Source organism: Carlito syrichta, unplaced genomic scaffold (assembly GCF_000164805.1).
Source record: "Carlito syrichta isolate Samal-C Ts95f unplaced genomic scaffold, Tarsius_syrichta-2.0.1 Scaffold306150, whole genome shotgun sequence".
Lineage (NCBI taxonomy): Eukaryota > Metazoa > Chordata > Mammalia > Primates > Tarsiidae > Carlito > Carlito syrichta.
This window is the reverse complement of record NW_007250246.1, coordinates 305,239-323,023: the sequence shown is the minus strand read 5'-3', so window position 1 is coordinate 323,023 and position 17,785 is coordinate 305,239. Positions and strand designations below refer to the sequence as shown.

The following is a 17,785-nucleotide window of genomic DNA, read 5'->3' as shown; positions in this document are numbered from 1 at the left end:
ATATATATAAAATACTAATAATTTTATCTAAAAAAGGGATCTTGTATGGTAAATTTCTGTCCTATAATGAAATAGTTATCTAAAAATAAAAAAGTATAGGACAAAAATAGAAGGTTCAAACATGTCAAAAATTGATATGAGCATGTCAAAAGTGGTGAGAGGTTTATGAAAAAATGTATAAGAAAAATTCTATAAACAATCTAGACATAATAAAGTCTTTTCTGGGTGCAAGTCTCCAAACATTTTCGGATTCCTCTTCAAATCTTATACAAAATTCACTCGAGTACCTGATTCAAATTGTAGTCTAGAACAATCTGTCAGGCTGCCACTGTAGTCCAGAAATACATTAAAAGCTCCAAATGCTGGCACTTATAATAAAGTCACAGAAATTTTATCATTTAAGTTATGCTGGTAAACTCAGGCCTTGTAGCCTTTGTACAAAAAGATAATCAGCCACCACCTAAAATTGTCAAATTGTATACCTGGCTTTGCTTAATTGTTCTACTGCTTGAAGGAGGAGGGGTTTCCCTCATTTATTCCTTTTATTAAGCCAGAATTCAGCAGTTTCATGCCCACATAATGGTCTTGCAAGAATTTTGGCCAGTGCTTGCAAATGATGCCACTGCTAAAACAGATCTGGACCCCCAAGTCAGCTCTGAAAAAGCCACAGAAAATGAGCCTTCACCCCTCAGCACCCCATATAATTATGGGATCAAAAATCTCTCAAAAAATGAATAATTAAGGCAGGTTAGCTAGCACAGTCTAGACAAATAAATTTCCCATAGGTAAGTTTTAGGAGGTGTTCAGACATTTAAAAAATTACATTCTACTGCAGACCAAGCGGCAGCCTACTACCCCACCTCTCAGCAAATCCAAAAAAAAAAAAAATACTCCATCAAATGTTGGACTAGGTCAGTTCAATCTTTCAATTTGCAGTTTAGCATAATAATAACCAGGAATCTTTTGGAGATACAAGCAAACTGAACATAGTTATTTAGTATTGCATTGCTCAGAATCCAAGTCAGTCCCTAAAATGGGATGAATTTAAGTAACTCTGAAATTGTTTATGATAAGCCTACACTTCTGAAAAAAATAAGGCCATAAACATAGGTGCTCATAAGAAAATATGTTGTCCATTTAAAACAAATTTTAATCACAGTTCATAAGCTTGCTTCCCTTAGAAACTTCCTGGATCATGAAGAACCCAGACATCCCTTCCACCCAGGGGAGCAGGTGCTACTAAAAGATTAGAAAGAAAAGAAACCCAACCAACAGCTGCAAGAAAAGAAAAAGGGATCCTATGGCATCCTAGTCATCACTCGACTACTGCATTAAAAGCCTGCAAACATCAAACCTTGAATACACCGTTCCTGAATGAAAAAATATACACCTAAACAAAGAGACCCTGTTCCCAGACCAGAGCAACAGCCTCAGTGGACAGTAGAACTGGTATAGGACTTAAAGCTGTTATTTGAGTACCGAATGTGTATTTAAAGTGGGTCTATTTCTATGCTAGTCTATTACCCAAATTGTTAAATTTGCGGGCAACTTCTAGTCTCAGGAGCCTCTGGGCTTCTCTGCTGGGTCTCACCCCTCCAGGGGACTAACTGAAAGCATTTAAATGTGTACATTCAAGAGTTCAAAATGAAAAGTCAAACAGCTAATAATAATAACCTAACAAGGATTAATTTGCAGCAATGGCCCATTAAAACAGGCAGTGTGTTCAATACCAGTCCCAATTACCCAGCACTAAATCCAGAAGTTTGGGGGGCTGCAAGGTCTATAAAATTTGAATACCTAACTTCTCCAGCATGGCAAAACCCCTCTATAAAGCCACAAAGGGGGATAAATAGGAGAGTCTGCTATGGAAGAGTTCGGCATCAGGCCAAAAACTCATTTAGGCTGGGTCCAGCTTCTGCCAATAGTCACGGCAGAAACTTGAGAATTCAGCTTGAGAATTTAGCAGACCTTACTGTTTTGCTTTGTCAGTCTTTGCATTTGCCAAGTGCTATACTCTTTGTCATTTTATTTGCTATAGGACTGACTTGAACATGTTGGAAAAAGGACTCACTAGTATTTCTGTTCTTTCTTATATTAAAAAGCTTGCCCATGTCCCAGTACAAAAATGGCATGGCATAAAAATTGGCAATTGGTTTAAAAACATGTTCTGGAAGGATTTAAATACATTATTAGATCTTTAATCCTATTGTTGGGTTCATGTCTTATTGTGGCAGGATGCGGCAAATGCTCAAGTATATTTCTTGTATAATTGAGTGAATAAACGCATGTAGTTGCTTCGGGATCAGCAGTTGGCCTCATGGCAATCACCGAGAATGACTCCCACTAGCCTAGTGGCAGAAAGGGGGTGGTAGCAGTTAGAGGTATTTCCTTTTGAAAGGCAAGTTGCAACTTTAAAGACCTGCCTGGCTGTGCCTGGCAGGTTTTGTTTAAGAAAGGCCAAATGGCCCAGAGACTGACCATTTCATGGAAATGGAAAAGGGTCTTATCTAAAACCCCCCTTCTGAAGTTGACAGTTTACAAGACTGCAGTTCCTGGAAACCATTTGTTCTTTGAAAAATCTGATTTTGCTGAGTACAACCTTGTAAGATTCCAAAGGAAATATGTAATCACTCAACACGACCCCCCTCCCTTACCTAAACAAGGGTATAAGACCCCACTTCTTCTATTCTGGGGCGTTCGATTAAACCCTCGGCCCGCTGGGATGGCCAGCGTAATAAAGTGCCACTTCCTATAATAGTCTCGGTGTCATGATCTCTCTATTTTTCCTGCTACATTTCCCTCCCTTGCAGAGCCCCAGTAATTATAAGCTCCATCTCTACCTTTGTGAAAACAGTTGTTAAGCAAAAAACTGTGGCCCACATAATGTTAATGCACCAAATTAAAGATGATGCTTTTAACACATAAAGGGTAGAGCATCAAAAGAGGGAATGTGGCAGAGAGGAACTAAAAACAGTTAAAATCATTCCTTTTAAAAATCAACTGGCAAGCTCCAGAGCTGCTAGACATGGGGCTTGAGAAAATCAAATAGTCAAAGGTTGCTTTTCTGGAAATGCAAGATAGCAATCCATTCACAACCTTACCCCACATCCTCTCTTTGCGAAGTTATTGTTTTACAACTCCTGCTTGTCATGTATACCCTGGAGACAATTTGTTCATTGAAAATCTGGTTTTGCTAAATACCACCTTGTAAGTTCCAAAGAAAAATGTATAGCCATACAACCCAACTCTCTCCCTTACCTAAACTAACAGATAAAACCCTTCTCCTCTTTCCCCGAGTGACTCAGTCTTGGAGCATTAGCCTGCTAGGTTGCACCAAAACTAATAAACAACTACTTCCTAAGATAGCTGCTTCCTAAGATAGCCTAGGTGTCATGGTCTCTCTATTTTCCTGCAACAATGGGATGGAACTCACTGATTACTAAACAAGGACTTTTTGGAGAAATGCTGCTGCTGTTGTTGTTCTTTGCTTAAAGTTATATAGGAGTAAGTGGATAGACAAGGGGCCTGTCTGAGATTTCAGCCAGGACAGGGAAAATATAAGCTCCATAGAGTGAGTGTGAATAAACATTGGGAAGAGGGAGATTTTTAAAAAGTCAAATTTTATGATTGCCTCAAAAAATACTCTTGGTCAATGAAGCAATTATAATAGCAAAAAATCAATAAATAGATAAATAACATTCTTAAGACTGAACTTAGCAAGAAATGAACAAAGCCTACATAAGTAAATTCCAAAAATGGTATGACTCAAAAACTACTGAAAAAAACAAAAGATGTACTCTTGGATAGGAAAATTCCACATCATAAAAATGTCAATTCTTCCTTAATTGTTCTAAACATTTAAGAGAATCCTGGTGAAAATATTAACTCTTTTGAGAGAAGCTGATAATATTGCTTGTAAAGAAAAATAAACAATCATATCCAGAAGAGTTCTGACAGGAACAACCTCAATGGAGGAAAAATATGTACTGCTATAAAACAAAAGCATAAAAGTCATACAAACACACACACACACACTTTCTCTCTCTTACATTGACACACACACAAACAGAATATGGGATCAAAATTAGTTCAGAATAGTATAACATATTTAGTATATCTAAGCTTTTTTATGCAAAAGCCTGTGTTATCAAATTTGCATGAGTGTGTGTGTGTGTGTGTGTGTGTGTGTGTGTGTGTGTGTGTGTATGTGTTTTCTCATACAAATTAATTCTCCAACTCTCAAGCCATTAACTACACTTAAATTCAGTTCTAACATTAACTACCAAGAATTAGTACAGATACCACAAGTTAAGGTTCTGTCTCACAGGACTGTTCCCAACTTTATTTATTTATTTTGAGTTGGAGTCTCACTCGGTCGCCCAGACTGGAGTGCTGTGGCCGTTCCCGGCCACTGCAGCCTTGCCTGCTGGTCTCCAGAGATCCTTCTGCCTCAGCCTTCCAAGTAGCTGGAACTACAGGCGCGTGCTACCACGCTGGCTGACTTTTTGATTTATTGTAGAGATGAGGTCTCGCTGCCCAGGCAGGTCTCGAACCCGCGGGCTCAGGAAATCCACTCCCCTCAGCCTCCCAAAGGCGCGGGATTACAGGCTGAGCCACCAAGCCCGGCTTGTTCCCAACTTTAAATGCCAACTGCAAGTCCTGAGCCTCGTATACTCCTGACCCAATAGGTATAAATTGGGGGTTGCCATCACTTCCTCCTCAGGTTCAATAATTTACTATAATGCGTCACAAAACTTGGGGAACCACTTTAGTTACTGTTGTGGGAAAATAGAGAGACCATGACACCGAGGCTATCTTAAGAAGTAGCGGCTTATTAGTGCCAGCGCCACTCAGCAGGCTAATGCTCCAAGGCTGAGCAACCCAAGGAAGAGGAGAGGAGTTTTATATGTTAGCTTAGGTAAGGGAGGGGGTCAGTTGTATAGCTATACATTTTTCTTTGTAATTTACAAGGGGGTATTTAGCAAAACCAGATTTTCTTTTTTCTTTTTTTTTTTTAGTTGGAGTCTCACTCTGTTGCCCCGACTGGAGTGCAGTGGCCTATCCCGGCCACCGCAGCCTCGACTTGCTGGCCTGTGGCTATCCTTCCGCCTCAGCCTTGCGAGTAGCTGGAACTACAGGCACGTTCTACCATGCCCGGCTAATTTTTTGACTTATTGTAGAGATGAGGGCTCGCCAAGTTGCCCAGGTGGGTCTCGAACCTGCAGGCTCAGGCAATCCACTCCCCTCAGCCTCCCAAAGGCGCGGGATGACGGGCTGAGCCACCGAACCCGGCTAAAACCAGATTTTCAATGAACAAATTGTCTCTAGGGTATACATGACAAGTAGGGGTTGTAAATGATAGCTTCAAAGAGAGGGTGTGGGGGTAAGGTTGTGAATTGGTTACTATCTTGCACTTCCAGGAAAACGCCTTGTGGTTATTTCGTTTTCTCAACCTCATGTCTATCAGGTTTGAAGCCTGCAGGTTGATCTTTAAAAAAATAGTTTTAACTGTTTTTAGCCCCTCTTTGCCACAGTTACGATAACTGAAAATTTTCATTTCAGCTTTTTTTTTTTTTTTTTTTTTTGAGTTGGTGTCTCACTCTGTCGCCCAGACTGGAGTGCAGTGGCCGCTTCGACCTACTGGGCTCCGGCGATCCTTCCGCCTCAGCCTTCCAAGTAGCCGGCATTTTAGCTTTTGAGAAACGATTTTAAGTCTTTTTCTCTCTTAGCCTACACTTCAAAACTTTATTTTTCCTTATCTAATTGAATTATGTACCTACTTGAAAAATTCCAGAGGCTGATCTTGTAACAGCAGAGCCTGGAGACCTCATGGTATAATTTTCCACTGCTCATAATTAGGACTATATCCACCAGCACTCCAGGTGGGCAGTGATTTGAGATAATCATGGAAGTAAGATCAGCTCCCTGTCCTGCTCCCAGATATTGCTCACTCCATTCTTTCCCCTTAATATCCTCTATCCTTAGCCTAAAAATTTTTAATGATCTATTTGAGGCATGAACCCAGCCATTTCCTTATCCACTGGCTTTTGGAATAAGGTCACCTTTCTTTCACTATATCTCATGCTTGTTTATTTTGGTCCACAAGCAATGAGTAGCAGAACTTGCAATCGGCAGCATAACTATTACTGGTTTATTAGAAAGGATATTATAAAAGATACAAAGAAACAGCTAGATGAGATGGTAAATAAAGTAAGGTCTGGAAGTGTATGGAACACAGAAATTTCTGTTCTCATGGGGATGGGACACTCTACCATCCTGGCACATGGATGCATTCACCTATCCCGATTCTTCCCAGATCTCATTGTTTTTATTTTATTTTATTTTGATTATTATTATTTTTGAGTTGGAGTCTCACTCTGTCACCCAGAGTGGAGTGCAGTAGCCGCTCCCGGCCACCGCAGCCTCAACCCGCTGGGATCCGGCGATCCTTCCGCCTCAGCCTTCCAAGTAGCCGGAATTACAGGCATGCGCTACCACACCCGGCTGATTTTTTGATTTACTGTAGAGATGAGGTTCCGCTGCCCAGGCGGGGCTCAGGCAATCCATTCACCTCAGCCTCCCAAAGGCGCGGGATTACAGGCTGAGCCACCGAGCCAGGCTTAGATCCCATTGTTTAGGGTTGTTATAGAGGTTCCATTATGTAGGCACGATTGATTAAATCACTGGCCATTGGTGATTAAGTCAATCTCCAGACCCTCTCCCCTTCCCAGAGGCCCAGGAATAGGACTGAAATTTCCTTTTTATAAAATCTATTTTTATTTTAAAGGTGTGGGGTACAATTCAGGATTAGATATACAAGTGGTCATCATATAGGAAAAGTTTGGGCCTCCCTTTGGTCCCCACTTTGCCTGGTTTGAGATCAGGTACCCTTATTAATGGTGTGCTCCCTCCCACCCACCCACCTACCCCAGCAGTATCTCACTACTGCCAATCCCTTTCTTATAGTATTATGGTAAATGTTCAGGGTCTACTTATGAGTGAGAACATGCTCTGTTGTTTGTTTCTGTGATAGATCACTGAGTGTGATAGACTCTAAATCCCTCTAATCACAGGGCTGATCTTTCTGTGCACCAGCTCCTACCCTGAATCTCTCCAGGCGTTCCTCAGTCAAGAGTCATCTCATTAGCATACTAAAGACACTCAACACTCAGGTAATTCCTAGGATTTTAGGATCTGGGTGTCAGGAGCTAGGGAAAAAGACCAAATATACTGTATATTTCTTATCTATCACAACAGCATAGTATATTACAAAATCATCATTTTATTGAAAAAATACTATTAATTAAATCGTATAAAAATAACTAAATCTCTATCTGAAAGAAAAAGGTTAGATTCTGAGTTTAGTACTTATTCAAAAACATTTCTGGATAGATAAAAAATTTAAGCATAAATATTAAAAAATTCAATTTTGAAAGAAAATATGGAAAAAAAATTTTTTTACCATCTAAGAATGGGAAGCTCTTCCAAAATATGCCATAAAACAAAGAGCCCATAAAATAAAAAATTGATAAGTTAGACCACATAAAAATAACTTTTGCATAGAAAAATATCACCATGAAAGGCAATGCAAGGTGTAGACTGGGAAACATTTTCACTACTCATATCACAGGGAAAAGGGTGAAAAAAATCATCTAAAAGAAGAATACCAAAAATCTAATACAAAAATGATGAAATGACATAAAGAGCTCACAGTAAAGAGAAACATAAATAAAAGCTCAGGGCATTAGTGTTTCTCAAATAGCAAGCAGACACAAATTAAAAGCTTATAATATGTGTGGCTAGTGTGTCATGAAAAAAGAACTTGACATGTCCTCATGGAAGCATAATTTGGTACAGCTGCTAACACTGACAATATCCATCAAATTAATCTACCTTGGATCTAGATTTATGTCTGGGAATTAATCCTACAGATACACTGACACGTAAGAAATGACATCTAAAAGAAAATTTATTGTAGCATTGTATGTAATGGAAAAAAACTTCACAAGTGCCCCCTGAGTCTAAAATAAAATAAAATTATTATTTTTCTTTTTTTATAGTTGCTTATCAGTATGCAAAAATTTTTTTTAAAAAGATAAGAAAATACTGACTTCAATGTTTACTATATGGAAAATTTTTTTTCTTTCACTTGCTAGTAGTGGATAAGTGTATGAAAGTGTTCTGCATGAGCTTCAAAGTTATCATTGAGATTCTGATAGTATCCCATATGGTCTGTATCTGAAAGGTTAAATAAGTAACATTTTACTGAAATAAGTGAAACTTACAAGAGAAAAACAGTTACGTCTGAGGCTTTCAGTCAGGCAGAAATGGATTCTAGTCTTAGCTCTGCCCTCTACTGACTGAGTGAGCACAGCAAACTACTTAACTGCTTCTGTTGTTAAACATAGAAGACACGCTTAAAAATAAAAAAAATTTACTGCTTATATTTTTTCTAAAATACAGAGAAAAACAACTTTTAGTAATAATAGGTAATATATGTAAAGCTGCCATACATAATTGACCCAATAATTGGTTCATTGGTAGTTTGTTTTTGACCGGTAGAATAGGGATCAGTATAAAAAATAACTCAGAGGAATTTTCTAAATTCTTGATATTTCTTAAAATAGAGCAGAAGTGTAGACCATAATATAAAGTGTAAACAAAATACTAAGAAGCTCAAATGAAAGAGATTCCTAAGTTCCACAGAAATGTTATTTTGGAGGCAGCATTTGAAATGCACTGCTACAGTTCAGATGGTCACATGCAAATCCAAGCCTATTATATCTAACAAATAGCCTAGTGAATTACGAAGTAAATAACATGCCAATTAATTGTTAAGGAAATTTACTTTTAAAAAATCTTATTAATGCTGAAAAATCAGAGCCTCCAAATGAACAGGATATGACAATGTCCAAATTGGATTCATTTTGCCCATACAGGTATACATCACCTTATCTAATCAATACTTTCCGTAAAATGTATTTGTAAACTATATCTTTTGACTGCATGATACTTCACACACTCATACAAATACTAGCAAAGCTATAAGTACTTTTGCAAAAGAAAATCCTTTTTAAAAATAAATATCACCTGAGTTTAAAAAATGAAAAAATAAAATAAATTCATGATCTTAAAAATAACATGTTGCAAAAATAATAGTCATGCTGAAAATATGAACACAGTAGCTTTAGGAAAGTGTTGGTTATGAAAGGTGCATGCCTTTAGGTTTCCAGTGAATGAAGAAATTTGAACTAACCCTTCTACTAAGAACAACTAGAAATGCTGGGCAAAATGTTCTTAACAGTCTGTTTATGGGCACTGAAGTCATAATAAAATAGTGAAACATTACTGTGACAAGGAAGAAGAGAGGCTTAGAGAGATAAACCTGGTTTTTAGAACTACTTTTTCCACTGGACACTTGCCCTCCAGAGAGGGCAGCCAAGAGGCTTGTGCTTTTGAAAGTTATGTGGAGTTTGGAGACGTGGATTGAAATCCATGAAGGGGAGGTGAATTTTTAAAATATGGCTGCAGAATCTTCGGCAGTCCTCCCATTTAGAGGTGGAGTCTGCCCTCTGCCCCTTATATCTGAGCAAGATTCAATATCTGTGAAACACTAGGACCTAATAAAATAAACGTACACAACATCATAATTTTGAAATCAGTTGATAAAAGGCATTGCAGCTTCCCTATCACACTTGCTTTTGGAGCTGGGACCAACATATTAAAAGTCTGACTCCCTTGAGGTCGGTCACACTGGGAAGAAACCCAGGCCACGTTGAGAGGCTGCATGCATGTGCTCTAGAGGATCTTCAGCGGAGATCCCAACCTACAGCCAGCATCAACCACCAGGCCTGTGGGTAAAGACAGGCCCCTTATGGTCCATGGACCCAATAATTTAAAGAGGTGTCAGTGCTTTTGTCATGAAGAGTGTAACTAATAAGAAATGGATAAGTAAAAAAGACCATACTAAGTTGTTTTGACTCCTTTAAAGCTAGCCACTTGTTATATTTTTATTCCATTGCATATAAACTGGTTATATCCATTGAAAATAATTTGAAAAGAAAATTATTCAATGACATTTAATAATTAGACTTTTTAATGTAAGTCAAGCATGGAGGAATGTGTTAATATCTTAATCTCAAGTGACTCCACACAGGGAACAATGAACTGTTATAAAATTAATGGCATGGCAGCATTATCTGGAAACTTGAAGAATTGTGAAGCAAAGGAAGAAGTTATTGGATTTTGGAAGGTTTTCTTTTCTTACTTTTTTTTTTTTTTGAGTTGGAGTCTCACTCTGTCACCCAAACTGGAGTGCGATGGCCGCTCCTGGCCACCACAGCTTCGACCTGCTAGGCTCCGACGATCCTTCTGCCTCAGCCTTCCGAATAGCCGGAATTACAGGCATGCACTACCACGCCCAGCTGATTTTTTGATTTATTGTAGAGATGAGGTCTCACCAAGTTGCCCAGGAGGGTCTCGAACCCACGGTCTCAGGCAATCCACTCACCTCGGCCTCCCAAAGGCACAGGATTACAGGCTGAGCCACTGAGCCCAGCTTCTTTTCTTACTTTTTAAAAAAATTTTTATTTTTGCAAATTCAATTTATATCTATAATGGAAAAGGTCGTAGCAAAATAAGGAAAACACAAATAGTAGATACCAACCTGATATTTTGTGGGACCAGCAATAAAACAGAAAAGCAGCACCAATGAAACCAAGGACACCAAACAGTCCCCCAAGAGCTCTGGCTGTGACAAGGTCTCTTCTATAGCCACCAGACCCTAAGGGAAGACACCAGTACTTCAGCCTCAAAGAGAAAAGACTTGGACCTTTTTTTTTTTGAATTGTAGTCTCACTCTGTCACCCATGCTGGAGTGCAGTGGCACGCTCACAACCACCACAACCTCGACCTGCTGACATGATCCTTCCACCTGAGCCTTCCAAGTAGCTGGAACTACAGGTATGCACTACCACACCTGGGTTATTTTTTTATTTATTGTAGAGACGAGGTCTCCCCAAGTTGCCCAGGCTGATCTCGGACCCCTGGGCTCAGGCAATTCTCTTGCCTCGGCCTCCTAAAGTGCTGAGATTACAGACTGAGCCACTGCGCCCTGCCTGGACCTTCTTATCAATACTATGTAAGAATGACAAATATACAAGGGTGCCTGAACGATGCATATTTGTATACCTAACCCTTAACTGTACCCCACAATTTTAAAATAAAAAATATGTTTAAAATAAAAAAATTAAAATAAAAAAAAAAGATTCCATGCAGAAAAAAGAAAAGAATGATAAATATACATTTTTGAAAAAAGTCATTTAAGTATAATCTATACTCTTCAAATTAGTGTGAGGAGAAGAGAAACATAGACACTAAGATCACCTTCCCCTCTACTCCCACACACCAGACATTTCCCAGGGCATCACCTGTCTTCTGAAATGCCAGAATGGTACCAACAAAGACTGGTGGGACAGAGCCATTAATCACAATATTCTGGATCCAGGTTCCACCCACCCACCGGAGATGGAGAGTGGTACCGCCTCGCTGCGTTGGACCTCCAGGCCATTGTCGGCCTCACAGGAGTAGTTTCCAGAAAGTTCAGCAGTCAGAAAGAGGTTGAAGGATGTTCCTCCTCCAGAGGGAGCTGAGCTGTTTCCCAACGTGATATTCTTGTGATAAAACCGGTACAGGATCGGAGGAGAACCTCTCAGGGACTCACAGTGAAGCTCCACCACATCCCCTACCACAGCCTGGGCCTTGGGAGCCCTGAGGGTAAGGATGGGGCAAGACACTGGAACTGACAGACACAGAGGAGTTATCAGAGAAGATTTCTTTTCTTGAATCGAGTTCTCACTCTGTTGCTCAGGCTGGAGTACAGTGGCATAATCACGGCTCCCCGCAACCTCGACATTGTAGGCTCGGGTGATCCTTCTGCCTCAGCCTTCTGAATAGCTGGGACTCCAGACACACGCCACCAAACCCAGATAAATTTTTTTTTGTAGAGACAAGGTCTTGCTATGTTACCTAGGTTGGTCTCTAACACCCGGGCTCAAGCAATCCTTCTGTCTCAGTCTCCCAAAGTGCTGGGATTACAGGTGTGAGCCACCATGGCCCCAAGTGAGGTTTTTTTTTGGTGTTGCTCTAGATACAAAATCCCATTGTAGGATCCCAGCAAGGGGCCTGGTCCTTGAGGCATTGTGCATTCCTTCCACTCCCACACCCCCACCAGAACAATCAGAGGCACTTTTCTCAATAAGGCATTCAGAAATTTGAGGGAAGTATCAATTCTACGATCTCATCTAGAGACATGGTCATTTGTTGCTCCAGCCTGATTTTTTCCATGCACTAACCCTTTATGGTTCCTTCCACAAAAAGCAGAAATTAGCAAACATTATCACTTGCAAAGGTAACCCATTTTCAAATTGCTTTTAGCTTTCCACAGAAGTGATCCCTGAAAACTTCTGGAATTTCTATATGACTCCTGGCTACTGTGACCTTGACTCTGGAATTTCTAGTACAGAGGAATGAGAATATAACTCACTTTTCACGGGGATATTCATCACCTCGCTCTGGATGGGGTTATGGCCATTGTCAGCTCTGCAGTAATATTCGCCAGCATCACTTTCCTTCACAACTGGGATCTCCAGCTCTGCCGACAGGGAACGCTGGGTCTTCTTTCCCAGACTGGTTCCTGTGACCTCTCTGTGCCAGGAGAATGTGATGTTTCCTGTACCCTCAGCCACTGAGCAGAGCAGGACCAGCTCCCCTCCTTCGATCACCTGGCCCCCAGGGGCTCGAGTCTCCAAGCTTACATTAGAGATGGGGACTCCTAGATGGATATAAGGTAACAGGTGAGAATTTGGCTATGGGAAACTGTGGAAACAGTGGGTAGACTGATTTCACTGTCTAAGCCAAGGAGTAGGGGATATCTGTCATTTATTTTAAGTATCCCTACAAAGGTAAGGAATCCATGACAACTATCCTTGAAAAATGTGCATAAAGACACTTGTATGTCCTCACGCTGATCCTGGCTAATTTCAAATGACAATTAAAGATTTTGTGATCATAGACACTGGGGACACGAAAACAGGGGAAAGTGTGGAGAAGAACTAGGATTCAGAAATTACCTATCCGGTATAATGTTCACTGTCTGGGAGACCTGTAGCCCAGTCCCCACCACGACGCAACATGTCCATTCGACAAACATGGACTTGTGCCCCCTGAATATCACTTCATGAGACAGGAAACTTCCAAATTTTTGTGAATGAGTCACATGCTGGCAAATGCCTGTTGCACAGAACAGGGAGGGTCACTGGTAGCCTCAGTCTAATCTCAGAGAAGGCAATGTTCCTAATAGCAATCCCAATAACAATTCCTCCATTATTCCCAATTTCAAGCCTCAACCAAATCACAACCTCTCTCCTCACCTGACATTTCATTTAGCCCAATATGCTGTCACACCACACCGCCTTTAAATAGGTCCAATTATGTTGCAATCTTAGCATGTGGAGCCATTTGGAGAGTCATTGGAGATTTGGTGCCTTGCCTTTTAAAGTACCTGGTCCACTGCTAAATGCCAAGGCACAATGAATGTTACTCAATTAATAAAGAAGAGAGGGCCATTGCCTTGCTAGACTCTGGTGTGGCCATGTGCTCTTTGAGCTATGATTGTCACCATGCTTCCTGGCTTTGGTCCCCTCTCCCACCTTGGGGAGGTGAATCTTCTCTCTTCCTTCTTTTTCTCTCTCTAATTTACTTTTAAATAAACTTTTCTTTCTTTGCCTCAAAAGAAAAAGAAGAGAAAGGTTGCAAGTAGCTTAGAGCAGGGGTCCCCAATACCCGGGTTGCACACGGATACCAGTCCGTGGCCTGTTAGGAACAGGCCCTCACAGTAGGAGATGAACACCAGGCAAGAGGAGGCCCACCTACAGTAAGATCAGCTGTGGCATTAGAGTCTCATAGGAATACGGCTCCTATAGTTAACTGTACATGTGAGGGATCTAGGGTGCCTGCTCCTTATGAGAATCTAATGCCTGATGATCTCCCAACCCATCTGTGGAAAAATTGTCTTCCACAAAACCAGTCCCTGAAGCCAAAAAGGTTGGGGACCACTGGTTAGTATATTTCTGATTCTTAAAAAGAGAGAAGCCAGGAGTAATCTGAGGAGTTTCTCTAGTCCAATTCCCTCTTTCCTCAAGGACAAGAGTTGCACAAAGAAACAAAAAGACTAGCAATCCATGCTGGAGCTCCAAGACTCCTCTTTTTCTTCCCCAGGCTCAGCCCCACTGATACTTACTCTGCACATGAATCTGGGATTGGAAACTTTGTTTTCTGACTTTGTTAGTCACTGTTTCAGCTTCACACCAGTAATATCCTGCATCTTCACTCCATATTGCAGGAATCTGGAGCTCTGGAGAGCTGCTCCAGCCTGACCCCAGAGCATGACTATCTCTGAAGAAGCAGAATTGGAGCTGAATATTTGACCTCTGTGGAGAGAGCCGAGTCTCACATGTCAGGGTCACTGGAACACCCTCAGTGGGCTGAAAGGAGCTGGCGGTCAGCACAGGATGTTGAAACAACTCTAGAGAAAAGGGTCACAACAGTCCCCAAAGCAGTGAGATCCAGGGTTCCTGCTGAAAAGCCCCTGATGAGACCAACTCCAGCAAACAGGACATTCAGAGCAAGACACGTCTCACTCACCACAGCTCCCTTGCTGTCAAAACCACTCTAATCCATATTTGGCTCATGGGCAGCTTTTTCTTACTGGGTACCCACCCTACTTTGCTGCCATGGTCCCCTGCCCAGCCCATCCCACAGGAGTAAAGGTCTTACCTTGGACTTTGATTTTTACTGTTTTTGAAGTTTTTGTCCACCACCAGAGTCTTTTCTCAGTAACTGTACAGTAATAGTTGCCACTGTCGCTCAAAACTGCTCTTGGGATAGAAAACCTTAAGACTCCTTTCGATAAATTTAATTTTTTTGTATCCTTGTAGTAAGTCACCGTCTTGATTTTCAAATTTTCTCCATAACATGTCAGAGTTATGCTATCTCCTTCATAGACAGAAGAGGGCGCCAGGAGAGTCCGACTGTCTGGCAAGAGAGGGAAGGAAACTGAATTTTCCATTTCGGCAGAGAACTTGGACGTCTGACCTGCTCCCTTGGCAGTGAGATGGTGCCAAGCATAGCCTCTACAACTTTAGACAAGGTGGAAGTTCCAACCCATGCCTTAATTACTGAGGGTTTGTTGCAGTCCATGTTTCCTGAGGGGACATCTTAGTTTCAGCTGCTATAATAAAATGCCATAAACTGAGTACTTATCAAGAACAGACATTTATTTCTCACAGTTCTGGAGTTTGCCATAATCATTGCCTGGTTCTGGTGAGAGCCCTCTTCCAGGTTGCAGACTGCCAACTTTTTGTTGTATCTTCACAACAAACTAAAAGAACTAGCTAGAAAAAGAATTAGCTTGCTCTTTGGCCTCTTCTTATAAAGGCACCCCATTCATGAGGGCTCCACCCTTATGGTCTCATTTTCTCCCTAAGGCCCCACCTCCAAATACCATCACAACTGAATTAGGGGTTCAACACACAAATTTGGGGGAGCACAAATGTCTATTGCAGAGAGTGTCAAGGTAAACATAACTTTATATATGCATGAAAGAGTGTTCTACTAAAGCTCCTTATTTTTAGCTTTCTCCGTTGGGAGAAACCACTGTCCTCAGTGGGTACTTTACTTTCCTATCCTCACGGCTTCATCCAACCCTCAGAGCTCTGCTTTGTGTTATAAATTCAAGCCCTGTCTTTCTTTCTTGCCTCACCAACTAAAACTACCAGGCAGTCCGGATTACTAGGGAATAAACCGGTTACTTGAATATGGTCCGATATCTTTAAATCTCAGAAATTTCTACTTGAATGCTTTCAGAAAGCTTTTCTCATCCATTTAATGTATAATGAAGTTGAGATTATATTTAATCCAAGACTCGGTTTCTAGAGACTGGTCATATAGAGAAAAAAGTCATTGCCAAAGACAAATGTCCTCCCCAGGGGCTACTTTCATTAGATTGGTCACAGTTTTTCTAAGTTTCACCCTGTAACCTATCTTATTTATGGTACCAGACTATGTTCTGTGTTTAGGACATCTCCATTGTATTTTAGGATTATAGTTAAGATATTGACCTCACAGTGAGAAACCAAGTTACCTCTCAAGTAAAAGTCTTCTATTATCGTTCAATTGTATCACAGCTGTCAGAATTTGAATGTGTAGTGAAAGGAAGCAGAAGTCAATCAAATAAGAGGTGTACTGACTCATAACACACTCAGAGTCAGTGTCAAAAAACCATAGGAGACTTGTGGAATTCAAAATTATAATTTTGGAGAAAAAGATGTATGGTTTGCTACTGGTTGTCTAGGAAGAACCAGAATTACTTGCGTTTTTAAAATGACATTAGAAGGGCAGAAAAGATGGATTGCAAAAACAACTTAATTCAAGATTTTTGCCCTCCTTCACAGATGTAGACTAGATCCCATGGGAACTCTGTTTGAGACTTTCAATCAAACAGACTGTACAGTCTTCATCCAGAAACAGGAAAAGTTCCGGCAGAGAATGCTGTCAGGGGATAGGTAGGAAGGGTGTTATGGTTAGAAACACAATTGAAAAGGCAAATAAATGATGTGCAGCTTCACAAGCTCAAGGCTGTCACTAGGTAAGCTTTGAGGTCAGTTGTTAGGGATTATTCACGGCCTCAAACTGCCTGTTAGAAGGCAGACAGCCCAGTTCAGAGCTACAGGGTGGAGAAGAGTGAGGAGTGAATGACTCTGAAGTCATAACAGCAAACCAGCAAGTGTGAGAACCCAGGGTGACCTGGCTACTGCTCTTTGAGAGAATCCACTTAGGAGAGGGGCTAAAGCTGGGAGGTGTGGAAGTGAAATTGCAGTGAGAGTGTGCCATCACCAAGGGCTATAGACTCATCACCAAGGGTTACTGATTGACTTCAGTTCTCAGACCATTTGGCCTAGTGGTAAAGAAATATATCACAGTGTTTTGAATCAAAGTCTGTTGTTAATAGCTCTGTGGTCTTGGTCAAAGCACTTTACTCTCTGTACCTCAGTCTCTCATCTGAGAAATGGAGCAGTGGAGAGTGCTTGCCTCTTATCAGACTGTCTTAAGGATTCTATGAGGTAAGCACAGAACTCTGCTTGCACGTATGGACCTCTCAGTCAGCTACGACTCTTCATAGCATTGAGAAGGACTGTCTTTTTTGATGAAGCTCATGATGGCCAAGGAAGAATAAGAGACCATCAAGACTGCAGTTCAGGAGCAGACAAAATAACAGGTTTCAAGTCTGTGAGATGGGGTGGGCTTGTACACAAACAACAATAATCCCTTACCAGAAGAACAATCAGTCTCATTCTTTTAGGTCACAAGACATTAAGACTAACATCTTTGTCCCAAGAACTTACCTTCCAGCTACTGGCCCACCCTTTTTCTTAGTGCCTGTGACTGATCTACCCATCCATCTACTCAGAGGTAAGATGTCTTTACCATGACCTCCTCACCGTGGCAATGACCCCTGTGTTATCCCACCCAAGAATGCTTGCCTGCCCTCCTGAAGAAACTTTATAACCTCCCAGCCTCAAGCATTTGGGCTGCTTTCCTTACCATCTGTCCCTCTCCTCTCTTGGAGAGTAAATAAACTTTTTTTGTTGTTTGTTTGTTTGTTTGTTTGGAGTTAGATTCTCACTCTGTCGCCCAGACTGGAGTGCAGTGGCCACTCCCGGCCACC

At 41.0% G+C, this 17,785-nt stretch overlaps 1 protein-coding gene across 1 annotated transcript in view; it reads right to left on the bottom strand.

The window, feature by feature from the left end:
- Nucleotides 1-17,785, bottom strand: part of LOC103265255 (Fc receptor-like protein 2) — a 30,117-nt gene that overhangs the window by 8,717 nt on the left and 3,615 nt on the right. The window contains exons 3-7 of the mRNA XM_008062950.1: nucleotides 14,836-15,093; nucleotides 14,300-14,584; nucleotides 12,545-12,832; nucleotides 11,522-11,800; nucleotides 10,667-10,783 (exon numbers count right to left, since the gene is read on the bottom strand). Of these exons, the coding sequence (XP_008061141.1) occupies nucleotides 10,667-10,783; nucleotides 11,522-11,800; nucleotides 12,545-12,832; nucleotides 14,300-14,584; nucleotides 14,836-15,093 (1,227 nt within the window). The remainder of the gene's footprint in view (nucleotides 1-10,666; nucleotides 10,784-11,521; nucleotides 11,801-12,544; nucleotides 12,833-14,299; nucleotides 14,585-14,835; nucleotides 15,094-17,785) is intronic.